The 16,884-nt window shown below is 30.5% G+C and overlaps 2 protein-coding genes across 13 annotated transcripts in view; one reads left to right on the forward strand and one right to left on the reverse strand.

The window, feature by feature from the left end:
• The window catches only part of LOC119604435 (Y' element ATP-dependent helicase YJL225C), an 86,340-nt gene extending 78,754 nt beyond the window's left edge, over positions 1-7,586 (reverse strand). For 2 of the 11 annotated variants that reach the window (XM_037957033.1, XM_037957026.1), the window contains exons 1-2: positions 7,504-7,578; positions 6,372-6,677 (exon numbers count right to left, since the gene is read on the reverse strand). The gene's annotated coding sequence lies outside the window, so the exon portion shown is untranslated. Of the gene's footprint in view, positions 1-6,371 lie in introns of all 11 variants that reach the window. The other 9 variants (XM_037957034.1, XM_037957028.1, XM_037957025.1 and 6 more) reach the window with 8 other exon arrangements.
• A 1,434-nt stretch (positions 7,587-9,020) lies between these two features.
• LOC119604434 overlaps positions 9,021-16,884 on the forward strand; it is a 44,138-nt gene continuing 36,274 nt past the window's right edge. For both annotated transcript variants that reach the window (XM_037957022.1, XM_037957023.1), the window contains exons 1-3: positions 9,021-9,198; positions 14,752-15,923; positions 16,039-16,848. In XM_037957022.1, coding sequence (XP_037812950.1) covers positions 15,183-15,923; positions 16,039-16,848 — 1,551 coding nt within the window. In that variant the 5' untranslated portion in view covers positions 9,021-9,198; positions 14,752-15,182. The remainder of the gene's footprint in view (positions 9,199-14,751; positions 15,924-16,038; positions 16,849-16,884) is intronic.

A 16,884-nucleotide genomic window follows, 5' to 3' on the forward strand; every position in this document is an offset into this window, starting at 1 on the left:
GTTTAACTTTGAATTAAAACGGATTCGTCAAGCTTGTAAAAATTAATTCTTAAATTATTTGTTTGAGAATGAATATTTTCAGAACTTATTCAGTTTATAAAGCACAACAACTGATTCTCGCACTAGTTCAGAACTAATTCAGTTTATAAAGTATTGTAACTGATTCTTTAAGAATTGAAACCGATTCTTGTTCCTAACTCTTTGTACAAAGTTTTTCTGTCTCTTTAAAGAGATTGAACTTTATGAAAGTAGTACCAATATGGAAGTAGGGTACTAGGTACTTAGGAATTAGGACAAATTTATTAAAAATCTGACCAAAGCAGAGATATACATAAATTTCTATCGTTCATAAAGAAAGACTCTTTTTAAACGACACTAAAACTGCGGGTCCTTCTTTCGATTTTTGATGATGAACAACGCTATTACTTATTATTTGTTATAATAAGGGTCTTGTAGTGAGGTAATAGACGTACGATTTCTACTCCAATATATGTCCCATTTCGACGTTTCTCTAAAACAAGTGATTGTTTACTATCAACGTTCTCATTACAAACGTAATAAGCGAGAAACATCTTTTCACGTCCCTCTAAAATAGAGTCTAGTCTTAAAACCTATAGTATTTTTAGAGGAATTGGCAAACTCTGATCCTTTTTGCAAAGTTATAAATCGTGTTTTTTAGATCCGGTAACTTTTTGACTGACGCTAAGGTTATGGGTTCGTCTTTTTACTATGTGAATAGGTAAAGACGAAAGTGATTTAGAAGAGAGGAATTTCTAGAACAGAATTGATCCAAAATCTTGTTCACTCTAACGTCTCTCTATATACATAAATATGCACTCTCGCTTTAAAAACGCGTTTGAAGGATAACAAAGGACATAAACTAGAGGAATAGACGAACAATTTTTGAAAAAGAATTGCTTCTAATTCTGTCCAATTTCAGGTCATCAACACAAAGGTAGTAAGTCCGTAACATTTACACACGTCCCTATAAATTATAAAATATAGTTGTCTTTTCTGAAAAATTGGCAAACTCTGACCCTTAGCAATGATATAAATCGAGTTCTCAACACAAAAGTAGTAAGTCCGTATCATCTGCTTAGGTCGCTCTAAAGGATAGAATAGACTTGTCTTTTATGAAGAATTGGCAAACTCTGACTCTTAGCAACGATAGACATAAATCAAGTCCTCAACACAAAAGTAGTAAGTCCGTAACATCTGTTTAGGTTCCTCTAAAGAATAAAATAGACTTGTCTTTACTGCAGAATTGGCAAACTCTGACCCTTAGAAACGATATAAATAGTCCCTATAGATTGAGTCCCTTTTTAAATGACGAATAGACTAAGAGTTCGTCTTTCGACAGTGTGAACAGTGAAAAACGAAGTGATTTAAGACCAAAATTTTTGCTAAATCATAGAATAATAATCAAACAAATTAAATTGTCACGTTTTATTTACAACGTTAAATGATATATTTACACATTTACACACAAATGATATATTTACAATATAAACAAAATCTTAACAATAATTCTAAATGAATAGATTAAATTATTTATAATATTTCAAAGCAACATGTTGCTGGCAACAATATTGAAAAGAGTTTTACGCTACGCAAATCTAAATTTTGCTGGAAATTTTCTTACATAAAATAATAACTAACAAATAATTGCAATCAATATTTGTATTTTGTGTTTAGCAACATGTTGCTGAACACATTTTTTAGAAATTATTTAAAATAAATGAATAATAGCATTTAAATGCAATATACAAAACTATTTTTGACATAATAATACTTATTTTTAATAATTTTAAACAAATAGTAGATAATTTTTACCAGCAACATGTTGCTAGCTAGATTTTAAAGTCACCAAAATTTATTTAAATAATATTTGCAATTTCTTTAAATAATATTTTACAGATATATGCTGCCTTATAATGTACAAAATTATGGCTATTTTTCTGCAATAAACTTCACTAGCAACATGTTGCTGCTCATAATATGCCCTAAACTTGCTTAGTAAACATCTTTGCCTTATTTTAACATGTTCAATATTTCCATTCACAAAAATTCTTAAATATGCAAATTTCTCCCATAATTTCTTAACCAAATTTCTTTGTGAAAATAAACTTTAATTTAACCAACTAAAACAAAAAAAAAAAAAAAAAAAAAAAAAAAAAATGAGGTCATATCACCGCTGCAATTTTTTTCCTCATAAATACATATTATTATATATTTTTTTGTTTCTTTAGCTCTGTCTCTCTGGTTGATGACACTGCATAATTTCGGTGCATGATTTCTTAAATAAAACAAAACATTTTAACATGACAATGTACAAATTATGTATTAAAAGACTCGCTGAGTTTTGTGTCATTTAAAAAGCGGTAAATTGTAATTTTTTTTCACAATTTTTCCTAAATTTTGTTAGTGTCACAATTAAAGTGTTAAATAGGGAAACCAACCATCCGAATAGTTAAGCCAACCAGCAAAATACATGCACATTCATGTTTGGAACGGAACAAAATGTTGCTAGAAAAAAAAATAGGCGACTCGAGATAAAACAAAAATCGTGTAAGGAAAAGGAAATTCGTACAGTGTGTTACAGTGGTTTGAGAGAGTCATTTAAAGAGACCAAAAGAGAAGGACAACTCAAACAGGAAAATGTTAAGCTCTATTTCTATTAATGTGATCTATAGACTATACTATAGATTAGAATATATACTAGACTAAAGATAAGACTGTAGACTAGACTATGGACTAGACTATAGACTAGACTATAGACTAGACTATAGACTAGACTATAGACTAGACTATAGACTACACTATAGACTACACTATAGACTAGACTATAGACTAGACTATAGACTAGACTATAGACTACACTATAGACTAGAGTATAGACTAGACTATAGACTAGACTATAGACTAGACTATAGACTAGACTATAGACTAGACTATAGACTAGACTATAGACTAGACTATAGACTAGACTATAGACTAGACTATAGACTAGACTATAGACTAGACTATAGACTAGACTATAGACTAGACTAGACTATAGACTAGACTATAGACTAGACTATAGACTAGACTATAGACTAGACTATAGACTAGACTATAGACTAGACTATAGACTAGACTATAGACTAGACTATAGACTAGACTATAGACTAGACTATAGACTAGACTATAGACTAGACTATAGACTAGACTATAGACTAGACTATAGACTAGACTATAGACTAGACTATAGACTAGACTATAGACTAGACTATAGACTAGACTATAGACTAGACTATAGACTAGACTATAGACTAGACTATAGACTAGACTATAGACTAGACTATAGACTAGACTATAGACTAGACTATAGACTAGACTATAGACTAGACTATAGACTAGACTATAGACTAGACTATAGACTAGACTATAGACTAGACTATAGACTAGACTATAGACTAACTATAGACTAGACTATAGACTAGACTATAGACTAGACTATAGACTAGACTATAGACTAGACTATAGACTAGACTATAGACTAGACTATAGACTAGACTATAGACTAGACTATAGACTAGACTATAGACTAGACTATAGACTAGACTATAGACTAGACTATAGACTAGACTATAGACTAGACTATAGACTAGACTATAGACTAGACTATAGACTAGACTATAGACTAGACTATAGACTAGACTATAGACTAGACTATAGACTAGACTATAGACTAGACTATAGACGAACTATAGACTAGACTATAGACTAGACTATAGACTAGACTATAGACTAGACTATAGACTAGACTATAGACTAGACTATAGAATAGACTATTGACTAGACTATAGACTAGACTATAGACTAGACTATAGACTAGACTATAGACTAGACTATAGACTAGACTATAGACTAGACTATAGACTAGACTATAGACTAGACTATAGACTAGACTATAGACTAGACCTATAGACTAGACTATAGACTAGACTATAGACTAGACTATAGACTAGACTATAGACTAGACTATAGACTGGACTATAGACTAGACTATAGACTAAATTATAGACTAGACTATAGACTAAAAAAATCGTTGAGCGTAAACATCATTAAACTATTTTTCTTCGTGTACTAACATTTATAGTAGTAAACATTCTTTAAATATTTATAAACTTTTAATTAGAAAATTTTATTAAGAAATTAATTTTACATAAAATCAGGTCATTGATTTCAGAATATTAACAAAAATACCACATAACAGTCTAAAAAACCACTGTTCCCATTTCTATTTTAGATTTTTTTGTTTAGAAAAACAAATCAAAATCTAAAATTGCAATTAAAACCGCATAAATGTTAACTCTCGAATAATGTTTAAACAAAATGCATTCGTTTGGAACGGTTAAAACCAGAGTGAAAGATACATTTATAGAAAGAGAGTAAGGGAGATATGGAGAGAGTAGGTATAAAAACATCAATAGTTAAACTTAAAACAAAACTAACATATTACCCTAGGCACTTCGCTACTTTAATCTAATGAAAAAAGTTCTTTGTATTAGTCTAACATTAGACAAAAATTCCAAAGTATCTTTTTAGGAAAGAAAAAGTACCAAAAAGTTGCCTCTTATAGATTGTTACAATCTGTAGTCTTATTTTCATTATATTATAGACTAGACTATAGACTAGACTATATACTAGACTATAGACTAGACTATAGACTAGACTATAGACAAGACTATAGACTAGACTATAGACTAGACTATAGACTAGACTATAGACTAGACTATAGACTAGACTATAGACTAGACTATAGACTAGACTATAGACTAGACTGTAGACTAGACTATAGACTAGACTAGAGACTAGACTATAGACTAGACTAGAGACTAGACTAGACTAGAGACTAGACTAGACTAGAGACTAGACTAGAGACTAGACTAGACTATAGACTAGACTATAGACTAGACTATAGACTAGACTATAGACTAGACTATAGACTAGACTATAGACTAGACTATAGACTAGACTATAGACTAGACTATAGACTAGACTATAGACTAGACTATAGACTAGACTATAGACTAGACTATAGACTAGACTATAGACTAGACTATAGACTAGACTATAGACTAGACTATAGACTAGACTATAGACTAGACTATAGACTAGACTATAGACTAGTCTAGTCTATAGTCTAGACTATAGACTAGACTATAGACTAGACTATAGACTAGACTATAGACTAGACTATAGACTAGACTATAGACTAGACTATAGACTAGACTATAGACTAGACTATAGACTAGACTATAGACTAGACTATAGACTAGACTATAGACTAGACTATAGACTAGACTATAGACTAGACTATAGACTAGACTATAGACTAGACTATAGACTAGACTATAGACTAGACTATAGACTAGACTATAGACTAGACTATAGACTAGACTATAGACTAGACTATAGACTAGACTATAGACTAGACTATAGACTAGACTATAGACTAGACTATAGACTAGACTATAGACTAGACTATAGACTAGACTATAGACTAGACTATAGACTAGACTATAGACTAGACTATAGACTAGACTATAGACTATAGACTAGACTAGACTATAGACTAGACTAGACTATAGACTAGACTAGACTATAGACTAGACTAGACTAGACTAGACTAGACTAGACTAGACTATAGACTAGACTAGACTATAGACTAGACTAGACGATTATAGACTAGACTATAGACTAGACTATAGACTAGACTATAGACTAGACTATAGACTAGACTATAGACTAGACTATAGACTAGACTATAGACTAGACTATAGACGAGACTATAGACTAGACTATAGACGAGACTATAGACTAGACTATAGACTAGACTATAGACTAGACTATAGACTAGACTATAGACGAGACTATAGACTAGACTATAGACTAGACTATAGACTAGACTATAGACTAGACTATAGACTAGACTGTAGACTCGACTATAGCCTAGGCATTGTACTAGACTATTGCCTATAGACTGACCAATTGACTACAATATGGACTACTTATCAAAAGTTTATATATTTGAAATAGATATCAAAAAGTATTAAAGTACCGAATTTTCCATGCCTGATACATATACATGTGTATATAAATTACAAGAGTTTTGTAAATCTCCTATAACACCGCATAAGAAAGTACAAAAATAATAAATTATTTATACATAAAAAAATGAAATAAACATAAATATTTCTTTATTTTCATAATTTTCAGTTTATTATTAATAATTTTTCTGAAATTTTTCTTTAACGTTATGGTATAGTGGGTTTTTCAAAAAACAGTTATGTTAAACTTAAGCAAAACATTAAATGTAAACTTACCTTTAAAGCAGTTTAAAGATGTAATGAAATAAACAGATACAAAAATGTATCTGTAATAAATTCTAGATGAAAAATGTTAGATGATTGCTATCCAATTGTTTAAGCAAATTTTTTTCAATTACACTTTAGGTTTTTATAAAAATATATTTATGATTCTGATTTCTTGAGTATGATAAATTTTGGCACTTGCTTTTTAGTATTGATTTATAATTTTCTATTTTAGTTGTGATTTATGTAAATGCTGATGTTTTAATTTAGATACATAGATTTTTTTTTATTTTGGTATCTGGTAAATAAATTTTAAGGCTAGAAATACACTATTTATTATATATTTATATTTTTTACAATTTTTCTTTAAATTTCTGTATTGATTTTTTTTAATTTTTTGCATTTAAAGAAATTTTTGTTTCCATAAATTTAGAACAATATTTAACCACCCCACGAATGAAAACAATTTTTCTCTAACACGCACACTAAACTGTGTTTTTTTTTTTTTTTTTTTTTGGTCGACACAACAAAAAATAACAAAAAATGTTTGTATCCGTTGGATACCGAAAACTACTTGCAGTGTATAAAATTCACAACAAATAATCAACTATGAGAAAAAAAAAATCAGGGGAACGAGTAAAGCGTCAAAAAGTCATAAAAGCAATTTACAGCTTGAAAGGTCATTTGTCCTGAAAAATAACAAAGAAAGGCAAAAACAAATCCGCAACCCTTAAAATTTAGCAAATGTGTATCTTCAAATAAAAGATAAAAATTTATTTGTAGATAACAAACACACACAACAAAGGGAATCTTTTAAATTCTAAAAATTCCTTTTATGTACTTTCTTATTGCCGCTTTTGATTTGTTGTCAATAAACCCAGAATGGCAGGCTGCACATGTCAAATTTTATTAACCCACCCTGTTTTGTTCCTGGTAATTACTTGTTCTAATTTTTGTTGTATCTCTTAGATACACAGGTGTTCTAGGTAATTATTTGTATCTTCTACAAAAAGATTCATTAAAATTTTCATTTATTAACATTATGGTTTTATTATTGTTGTATTTTTTGTTTGTTTTGTTATTATGTATTTGTTTTTAACTAACTCATTTTGTTAAATATTTAAATTTTGTATCTTTTAGTTACTTGTATTTTTTGTTTGTTTTGTTTTTCATCCGCTTTAACGTTTTTAACGAACTCTACCGTTTGATATACTCCGTTCAACTGTTTATTTTGTTGTTAACTAAATGCTCTCTCATTACGTTGTTTTTCTCCACGTTACGTTATCACGTAATTTTCTATCTCTCTGCCCCTCAGCGAAAAATTAAACTAATAAAGTGTCTTTGAAAAGCGTACATTTAATTTTTTCATCACACATAGATGGCGCATATTGTCAAAAACATAAATTGTAAGCAGAGCCTAGTATACAGTAGGGTTTATAAATCGACTTTCGAATAATCGAACAATCGACTTTTTGTCGAGAAAAGTCGAAAAGTCGAAGTCGACTATTTTGTTCCAAAAAAGTCGATAACTCGACTATCGTCTACAAAAAAAGTCGAAAAGTCGACTTTGTAAATAAAAGTCGAAAAGTCAAAAAATCGGAAAGTCGAAAAAAGTTGAAAAGTCGATAAGTCGGAAAAAGTCGAAGAAAGTCGAAAAAAGTCGAAAAGTCGAAAAAAGTCGAAAAGTCGAAAAGTCGAAAAAAGTCGAAAAGTCGAAAATTTTAAAAAAGTGGAAAAGAGGTCAAAGACTCTAAAATAGTCGGAAAAATTCGAAAAAAGTAAAAAAAATAGTCGAAAAAAGTCGAAATAAATCGAAAATAGTCAAAATGTCGTAAAAAATCAAAAAGTCAAAAAGTCGGAAAAAGTCGGAAAAAGTCGAAAAAAGTCGAAAAGTCGAAAAAAGTCGGAAAAAGTCGAAAAGTCGGAAAAAGTCAAAAAGTCGACCATTTATAAAATACTAAAAGTCGAAAAGTCTAAAAGTCGACTTTTAAATAAATGAAAAAGGTCGAAAAGTCGAAAAATCTACTTTTCATAAAATGGAAAAAGTCGAAAAGTCGACTTTTAACTAAATGCAAAAAGTCGAAAAGTCGACTTTTCGTTTCAACTATAGAACCCTAGTATACAGACGTCTTTGAGTTTCCAGAATGTCAAATCACATATGAAAAAAATTTGACATTTATTGAAACCACATAGATGTATTTTCCACAAATTGTCACACGCTGTCACCTCATTATTCAAATTGCTGCGAATTTGCAGATTTGGCTGTGCACCTCACACAAATACGTGTATTTCTTATGGGAACTAGGCCGCTGCGTATCCCTAGGGCGACTTTTATTTGGCGCAGCACATAAAAAATGATATTGCAGAATGCTCCTGCTCTCTTCTGTCTTTTCCAGAGAATTTATTAAATAACTTTTTTATTTTAAATAAAGGACATTTAAATATAAAAAATGTCGTTATTTTTCTAATACCCTTCGCTAACAGTATGGCAACATTCCACCACTTGCAATAGCACACCTGTTTTTGTTTGTTTTTATTTTTTACCACCCGCTACAAGTGTGTTGAATATAAACAGCTGGCGCAGAAATTCAACACAACAACGAACGTCAATACAAAATATAACCACAAGAAAAGATTTAAACAAAAAAGAAGGGAGAAAAGTGTAAAGTTTTTTTTTTTTGTATTGTTTTAGCAAACACTTTTTTTGTTCAGAAGAAAACAGACAGAATTTTTGAGAAAAATTGATTTTGCGGAAAGAAAAGAAAGAAATTGTGTAAAATTTACAGAATAAATAGAAGAATAATTGTGGAAAAATAGTGCAATATTATAAAATAAAATGGTAATTAGTGTAAAGATTTGCAGATTTACACACACACAAATTGAAATTTACAACAAAAATGTGTAAAAATTGAATTATGAAAATGAAAAGATTTTCTTTGCTGTTCAGGGCAGAGTAGTAGAAAAAAATAAGCAATAGATACAAATTTAAGCATGAAACGACGATGACAGGAAGGAAGTAAAATGGTAGTGATTTATTGATTTTTTACAAGAAAAAATTTCATTAATTTCAATAAAATTCTAATAGAAAAGTGTAAAAAATTAAAGTTTTACTTTTTTGGCAAGTAATGAATGTTTCTTCCTCATCATCATATATACTTTTTTCTTCGCATTTTAATGATTCGCAAATCTTTTATAGAGTTTTTTTTTCATTTCTTTTTTGCAATAAAAAATTTTTCCTCTTGCTGTTAATACCTTTCTTATTTCACTCCTTTGCAAGAAGGGGGTGGACTGAAGGTGTATATATTAATTGTGTACTCTTTTTTTTTGTGGGAGGCCTAAGGATGGATTTTGAAGGGAACTTGTTTGCTAATGGCAAAAAAAATAATAATGAAACAAAGGTGTAGTTATGGTTTTGCTTGTATTTTCGTTGTTGCGGATTTTTTTAATTCTTATATATTTATGTAGTAATGAATGTGTATATCCATCCATCCAGTTTGCTTGGCTGCAATTTTTTCCACCCATTTCTTTTTCGTTTATAATACCAGTCAGCCAACCAGCCATTCACTTCATCAGCCTCCCATAGCTGTAGCCTACCACCTTCTACTTTAACGTCGTTGTTGTTGTTTCTCTGTTCTGTTTGTTCATCTAATGATGCTGCGAATGTTACTGCAACATCATCGTTTATTTAATGCATACGAGTACAGGGTATGACAGCATGGCAAGTTATTTCATCCTGGGAACAAATTTACCGACAACTCTACTAATTCGTATACCTATAATGGAAAATAATAAATTTATAAAAAATTTATCACTTTTAATAATTTTCAAAAATTTCTTTTTTTGGTGGAAATTTTTTTTTATTATTGAAAATTTTCATAAATTTATATTTAAAGAAAATTTGCGAATCCTTTTTAAGAAAATTTTTTAAAATTCCATAATTTTTAGATTTTTTAGATTTTTTTTAATTTCTTTTTTATTTTTGAAATTCTCTATATTATACATTTTTTTCGAAAATTTCCCTTTTTTATAATAAATACAAAATTTCTATTTTACATAGAAAATTTTCGAAAAATTCTTTTATATAGAAAATTTATGTAAATTTCTGTTTCATATAGAAATTTTTCGAAAATTTAGCTTTCATATAAAAACGAGAATTTTTGAAAATTCTCTTTGATGGAAAAATTTTGAAATATTCTTTTTTTATAGATTTTTTATAGAAACATTTGGGAAAATTCTTTTTTATAGAAAATTTTGAAAAAAAAATTTTTTATAGAAATCTTTTGAAGACTTCTTTTTATACCATCCACCTTCGTAAGACAGGTATATGTATATTAGTTTGTCAAGTATCCGAATGATACATCTCATCATATACCCAATCTTTGCATTATCAGCTCAATACCAACATTTTATTAATCCACAGCCTTGCCCTGTGGTTTGTACCGCCCCTAGAAAATCCTAGAAACAGAAACTTATACCGAAAATTTATAATTCACCGTGTATCAATCTTTTAACCAAGCACCCCCTTTCCACGAATTTGGGTTTAAACCACAGCCACTGCGTGGGTCCCTAAAGTACCTCTAGCAACTGACCAGCCAGAAGAAGTCCTGCGGCAACTGGTCATCCGTAGTAGCAGGTTATGTTCTGCTCTGGTTAGACCCGTGTTAAATCATCCAAGAGCTAGCCAGGAAGTGAAATATCATTGACAGTTTATAGTCCCGGCAGACTAGAGGTATGGTGCACCTCTTTACCCTGGGAATGCAATACACCAAGATGAGGGTCTTTCATCAAGGAAACATACCCCGGAGCGTGTCTGTGTGTATGTTGAAAACAATTTTCAGAAGACCGCAGATATCTGCGATATCCGAATCTTCAATAATTTTATCAGACATACGTTTGGGAAGAACGCTATTTAAAATCAGCGAAATCTTTCCATAAATAACGGAGACATATGCAAAAATCCCAGACAACCTCTGAAAGTTTCATAAAAATTGAGATTTTTGGTGCATACTGGACAGAAATTATAAACAGACAACACACATAATCATACGGTCAATTTTGTTCTTGTACTTGTTTGTTTATAAAAACAAAGCTGAGCAAGAAGCAGTGTGTTGTTATTGGCTTAGAAACATGAAATTTACTTTGTAGAGTCCGGAGTAAATGGGAACCTATAAAAGGGGATATTTTGGTACTTTTTCCTTCTTCAAAAGGTACCTTTTGAATAATATTGAACCTAGAAACAAAAAAAATTTTGCATGTAAAGAATAGATTAAGGGAGAACCTATAAAATTGAACTTTTTGGTACTTTTTTGTCTTCAAAAGGTATTGGTACTTTTTCGTTATACGAAAGGTACTTTTTGAATTTTCTATAATAGAAACATGAAATTAAGCTTGTAAAGCCCGGATTTTGTGAGAACCTATAAAAGGGGATTTTTAGGTAAAAATGAGAACCAATAAAGGGGTCTTTTTGGTACTATTTCGGTAACATTATTTATGGTGCACGGTATATAAGAGTCGACATAGCTGAGTATAGAACTCTTACTTCTTTTATAGAAATTTATTATTTTAAAAATTTAGCTTTAAAGAAAATTTTAGATAAAATTTATATTTATAGGAAATTTTCAACAATTTTTGTTTTTTTTTTTTTTATTTGCGCAAATTTTTTATTAAATAACAACTCTTCATAGAATCTCCTTTATTCATACAAATTTATCCATATACACAATATAGATGTTTTGAATTTTTGTGTGCATACTACCCAAAATCCTCCCAGCATATAGTCTGTTCTTTGCTTTGCTTTTGTTGTATTATCCTTTTTGTATTTTAGTTTTTTTAGAGGCCAAGTTTACGAGAAAAATATTATTGAATGACTGCATTCTTGAGTGGTACTACGACAGACTGTAGTACTCAGTCTGCTGGCAGGCAATGGTTGATATTATTGTAACATTATAATGTAGTTGCAGTAATGTATCCATAGATTTATCTGTGCTAAAGGATTTTCTTACAATATGCCTAGCCTAACTGTTTATTTTCATTTGCTTTGTTTTCCGTTTTTCATTTGACTTAATCTTCGAAATGACATTGGGGGAGGTTGTATGGAATATTTCTCTTTTTTGATTTTTATATACTGTGTTGTGTATTCTTATTAATGAATCAATTTTAAGTTTGTTTTGGATTGGTGTTTTTTTTTAACAGTCTTTGTTTTAAGATTTATTACATTTTGTAATAAATTTGTAAAAGGAATGTAAACAGAGTATTCGACAAAATAAAAAAATCAATGATTCATAATTCGATTAAGCTTCTAAATAGTGTGATATTTAGAATTAGAAGTTACAAGTTAAGTACATTATGAATGACATAAGTCATTTAAGTCAATTAAATTTTTGTTTAAATGTATGGATCTAATTGCTGAATGGGTTTTGTTTGTATGTTGGGTTAGATGTATGTATGTATGAATATGAAGCTTAGTTATTGCTGATGCATTTTAATTATGATAAATAGCGACATAGTTCTGTTGTATATAATGTTTATTATTCAAAGCACATGTTTAAAGATTACTCATCATTACTATGGGGAGTGGAGTTTATTAGCAAAATAGAGTTTCTAATAATCTGTCAATTAGGATTAATTTCTACTGAATGAGAACACTATTGAAGAGAAAAAAGTATTTAACAACTGTGGATTCTCTTTTTATAGAAAATGTTTGTTAATCTCATTTTTAATAGCAAATGTTGAATAATTTCTCCATTTACATAAAATTTTCGATAATTTTTTATAGAACATTTTAATAAAATTTCCTTTTTTATAGAAAATTTTCGACAAACGCTGTTTATTAATAAGAAGATTTCGAAGACATCTCTTTAATAGAACATTTTCGATAAAATTTCGGAAAGTTAAACTGAACTAGAACTGACTTAGAACAGACTTAGAACAGACTTAGAACAGACCTAGAACATAACCGAACTAGAACTGAACTAGAACTGAACTAGAACTGAACTAGGACTGAACTAGAACTGAACTAGAACTGAACTAGAACTGAACTTGAACTGAACTAGAACTGAACTAGAACTGAACTAGAACTGAACTAGAACTGAACTAGAACTGAACTAGAACTGAACTAGAACTGAACTAGAACTGAACTAGAACTGAACTAGAACTGAACTAGAACTGAACTAGAACTGAACTAGAACTGAACTAGAACTGAACTAGAACTGAACTAGAACTAGAACTGAACTAGAACTGAACTAGAACTGAACTAGAACTGAACTAGAACTGAACTAGAACTGAACTAGAACTGAACTAGAACTGAACTAGAACTGAACTAGAACTGAACTAGAACTGAACTAGAACTGAACTAGAACTGAACTAGAACTGAACTAGAACTGAACTAGAACTGAACTAGAACTGAACTAGAACTGAACTAGAACTGAACTAGAACTGAACTAGAACTGAACTAGAACTGAACTAGAACTGAACTAGAACTGAACTAGAACTGAACTAGAACTGAACTAGAACTGAACTAGAACTGGACTAGAACTGGACTAGAACTGAAATAGAACTGAACTAGAACTGAACTAGAACTGAACTAGAACTGAACTAGAACTGAACTAGAACTGAACTAGAACTGAACTAGAACTGAACTAGAACTGAACTAGAACTGAACTAGAACTGAACTAGAACTGAACTAGAACTGAACTAGAACTGAACTAGAACTGAACTAGAACTGAACTAGAACTGAACTAGAACTGAACTAGAACTGAACTAGAACTGAACTAGAACTGAACTAGAACTGAACTAGAACTGAACTAGAACTGAATTAGAACTGAACTAGAACTGAATTAGAACTAAACTAGAACTAAACTAGAACTGAAAATTCTCTTTTTGTAATATTTTTTTAAAATTCTCATTGTTTTAAAAAATTTAGCAAAAATTGTATTTTTTAGAAAATTTTGCAAAAATTATATTTTTTTCAAATTTTTTAAAAAATTTTCATTTTGTTGAAAATTTTCCAAAAAACCTCTGTGATAAGTTAATGTTTCTTTAAATAATTTTTTTTTTGAAAAATTGTTTTAAAAATTCTTTAAATTATAAAAAATATTTTTAATGGAAAATTAAAAAAACCATTACATATTTAATTAAAAATTTTCAAAATATATGTTACTATATATTTTCACTCTTATTTTAGAAAAATATATTTTTTTTTTTAATTTCACTCTTTATAGAAAAATTCTATTATATTTCCTTCAATATTCCAATAATGTTGGTCTCAAAGCAATAAACTTTGTAAGCTCTAAAGTTCAATGTTCTTTACATATTCTAATATTTTCTTGAATTTTATATAATTTCCTACTGTTACATCTTTTAATTTTTCTTTCATTTTTTCTTTCCTTAACAGTGAATAAATCCAAATGCGATATTTAATTTGACATAAGAAAGCAGATTAATCCCACTACAACAATGAAATTCAATTAACAAAACAAATGTGAAAAGGTGAAAAAATCTACAAATATTAGAATTTCTAAAAAGAAACAAAAACAACTTGAACAAAGAAAATATGTCTTCATGGACAAAAAGGAATATAAAAATAAACAATAATAAGAGAAATAAAAAATTTAAAATCAATTAACTTTAGATTCTAAATAAACACTTTCTACTACTCAACTCTATTCTACTTCAATGATATTTTCCACATAATACTTGGAAGTCAATAAAACCATAGAAGAACTTAAGGAAAATTGTATGGAATTCTATAGACAAAAACAAAATACAATTTAAATCAATCACTTTAAGAAAATATACACACAGTAAATAAGGATTAGTAACAACATGAACAGTAGTAGTAGTTCAGATATTCCAACAACAACATCGGCAGCAGCATTAGAATTGAAAAACAGTCTAAACAATACAACAGCAACAACAATACAACGTAGCAGCAACAATAATAGTAATAGTTATGCTTCAAACATGCAGCAACCACCACAACAACACCCCACAACTTTGGGTGAATTGTATCATGCCGGCTCGACTGTCACAGGCAGCTTAAATAATGGTACTAGTATTAGCAATAATAAAATGCCAGCAACAGTTGAAGCTAATACTGTTTTCGCATGTGGTAGCGGTGGTGCTGGTGGAGGGTTGGTTGCGGGCATGAGTGCAAGTGTTAGTGGTGCTATTTGTAATGTCAACAATATTGCAGCAGTAGCACAAACAACAGCAACAACAACTAATAGCAGTACTAGCAGCATTAGTGTGCATGATAACAGGCAATCAATAAATAATGGAGGAGCAGCAGCAGCATCATTGAGTGGCCTTATGGTTGGTAGCTGTGGTGTTATAGGCAGTGGGGGTGTTGGTATGGCTGGTATTGGCTCTAAGCCTCAAGAACGTTATGTATGGGAAATGCGTGCGCGCAGTCCTAATGTTACCCCAGCCAGTACGGTACTTAATTCACCAGATCTAAATACAGACATGCAGTACAGCATACATCCTCATCAGAGACAGTTGCAACAAATACGTGTTGGTCGCAGTCCTGGTAGTCAATTCGAACAACATAATATACTGCCACAGGTGGGTGTTATTCACATTTGATAATCACTTCTCCTCTTCCTCTATATGATTGTCTATTTAATGTATATAAAACTTTGTTAACTTTTGATTTATAATATTTTTTTATTTATTTTAGGGCCTGGCCTCTCCAGGTTCTCCTACAGATGTTGGCAAAGCCGATGGCCAGTGTTTAAGAGACGGTGAAATTGTGGTCTTCGATGACATCGATACCAATTGGATGAATAAGTCCAACAATTCATATTCTTCGAATCATTCTAATCATGTACGCGATTCATATCATGGAAATGAGGATATACTCAAAGTAACCAAAATGATTGGTCAACTACCCATTGCCGAATATGAGGGTTCACCTAGACGTTTTGGCAATCAACCTCCAGCAATGAAATCAAATTCAACGAATGCCTCCGGCAATAATATGGTGCCCAAAAGACCTCCCGGGTTTCCACAACGTGTCTCGCCGATGACATCATTAACACCCCAACAACAGCAGCAACAACATCAAGAAGCTGCTCATGCTCGACATCAGCAAATGCAACAGCAACATCAATTCTATGCTCAAGCCACTAGTAGTGGCAGTTGTACTAATTCCTCCATCTATAACAACGATGCTAATAACAAATCAATTGGTAATCTTATAGACATCGATGCTGATGATGAGGATATGATGGTCTCTTCATTGGCCGCACAACAATCGCAAACGCAATCACAACAGACGCCAACCACTTCATCTTCATCCACAACTCACAACAACAATAATGATTTGTCGTCATCGTCAAAGTGCACCAAAGTTAAGACTCCTACATTTGATTATTTATATGAATTTTCAGAAACTCGCAAAGTGTTAGAGGAATTTTTTAAAGCCAATCCAGAGGACGAAAAACGTTTTACGGATTTTACTGAGAGTGGTGATGATATGGGTAGTTGTGTATGTATTTTTTATGTTTTATGTGAGACAATAGAA

Source organism: Lucilia sericata, unplaced genomic scaffold (assembly GCF_015586225.1).
Source record: "Lucilia sericata isolate MDLA Ls3-8-SP2 unplaced genomic scaffold, ASM1558622v1 Contig000391F_arrow, whole genome shotgun sequence".
NCBI lineage: Eukaryota > Metazoa > Arthropoda > Insecta > Diptera > Calliphoridae > Lucilia > Lucilia sericata.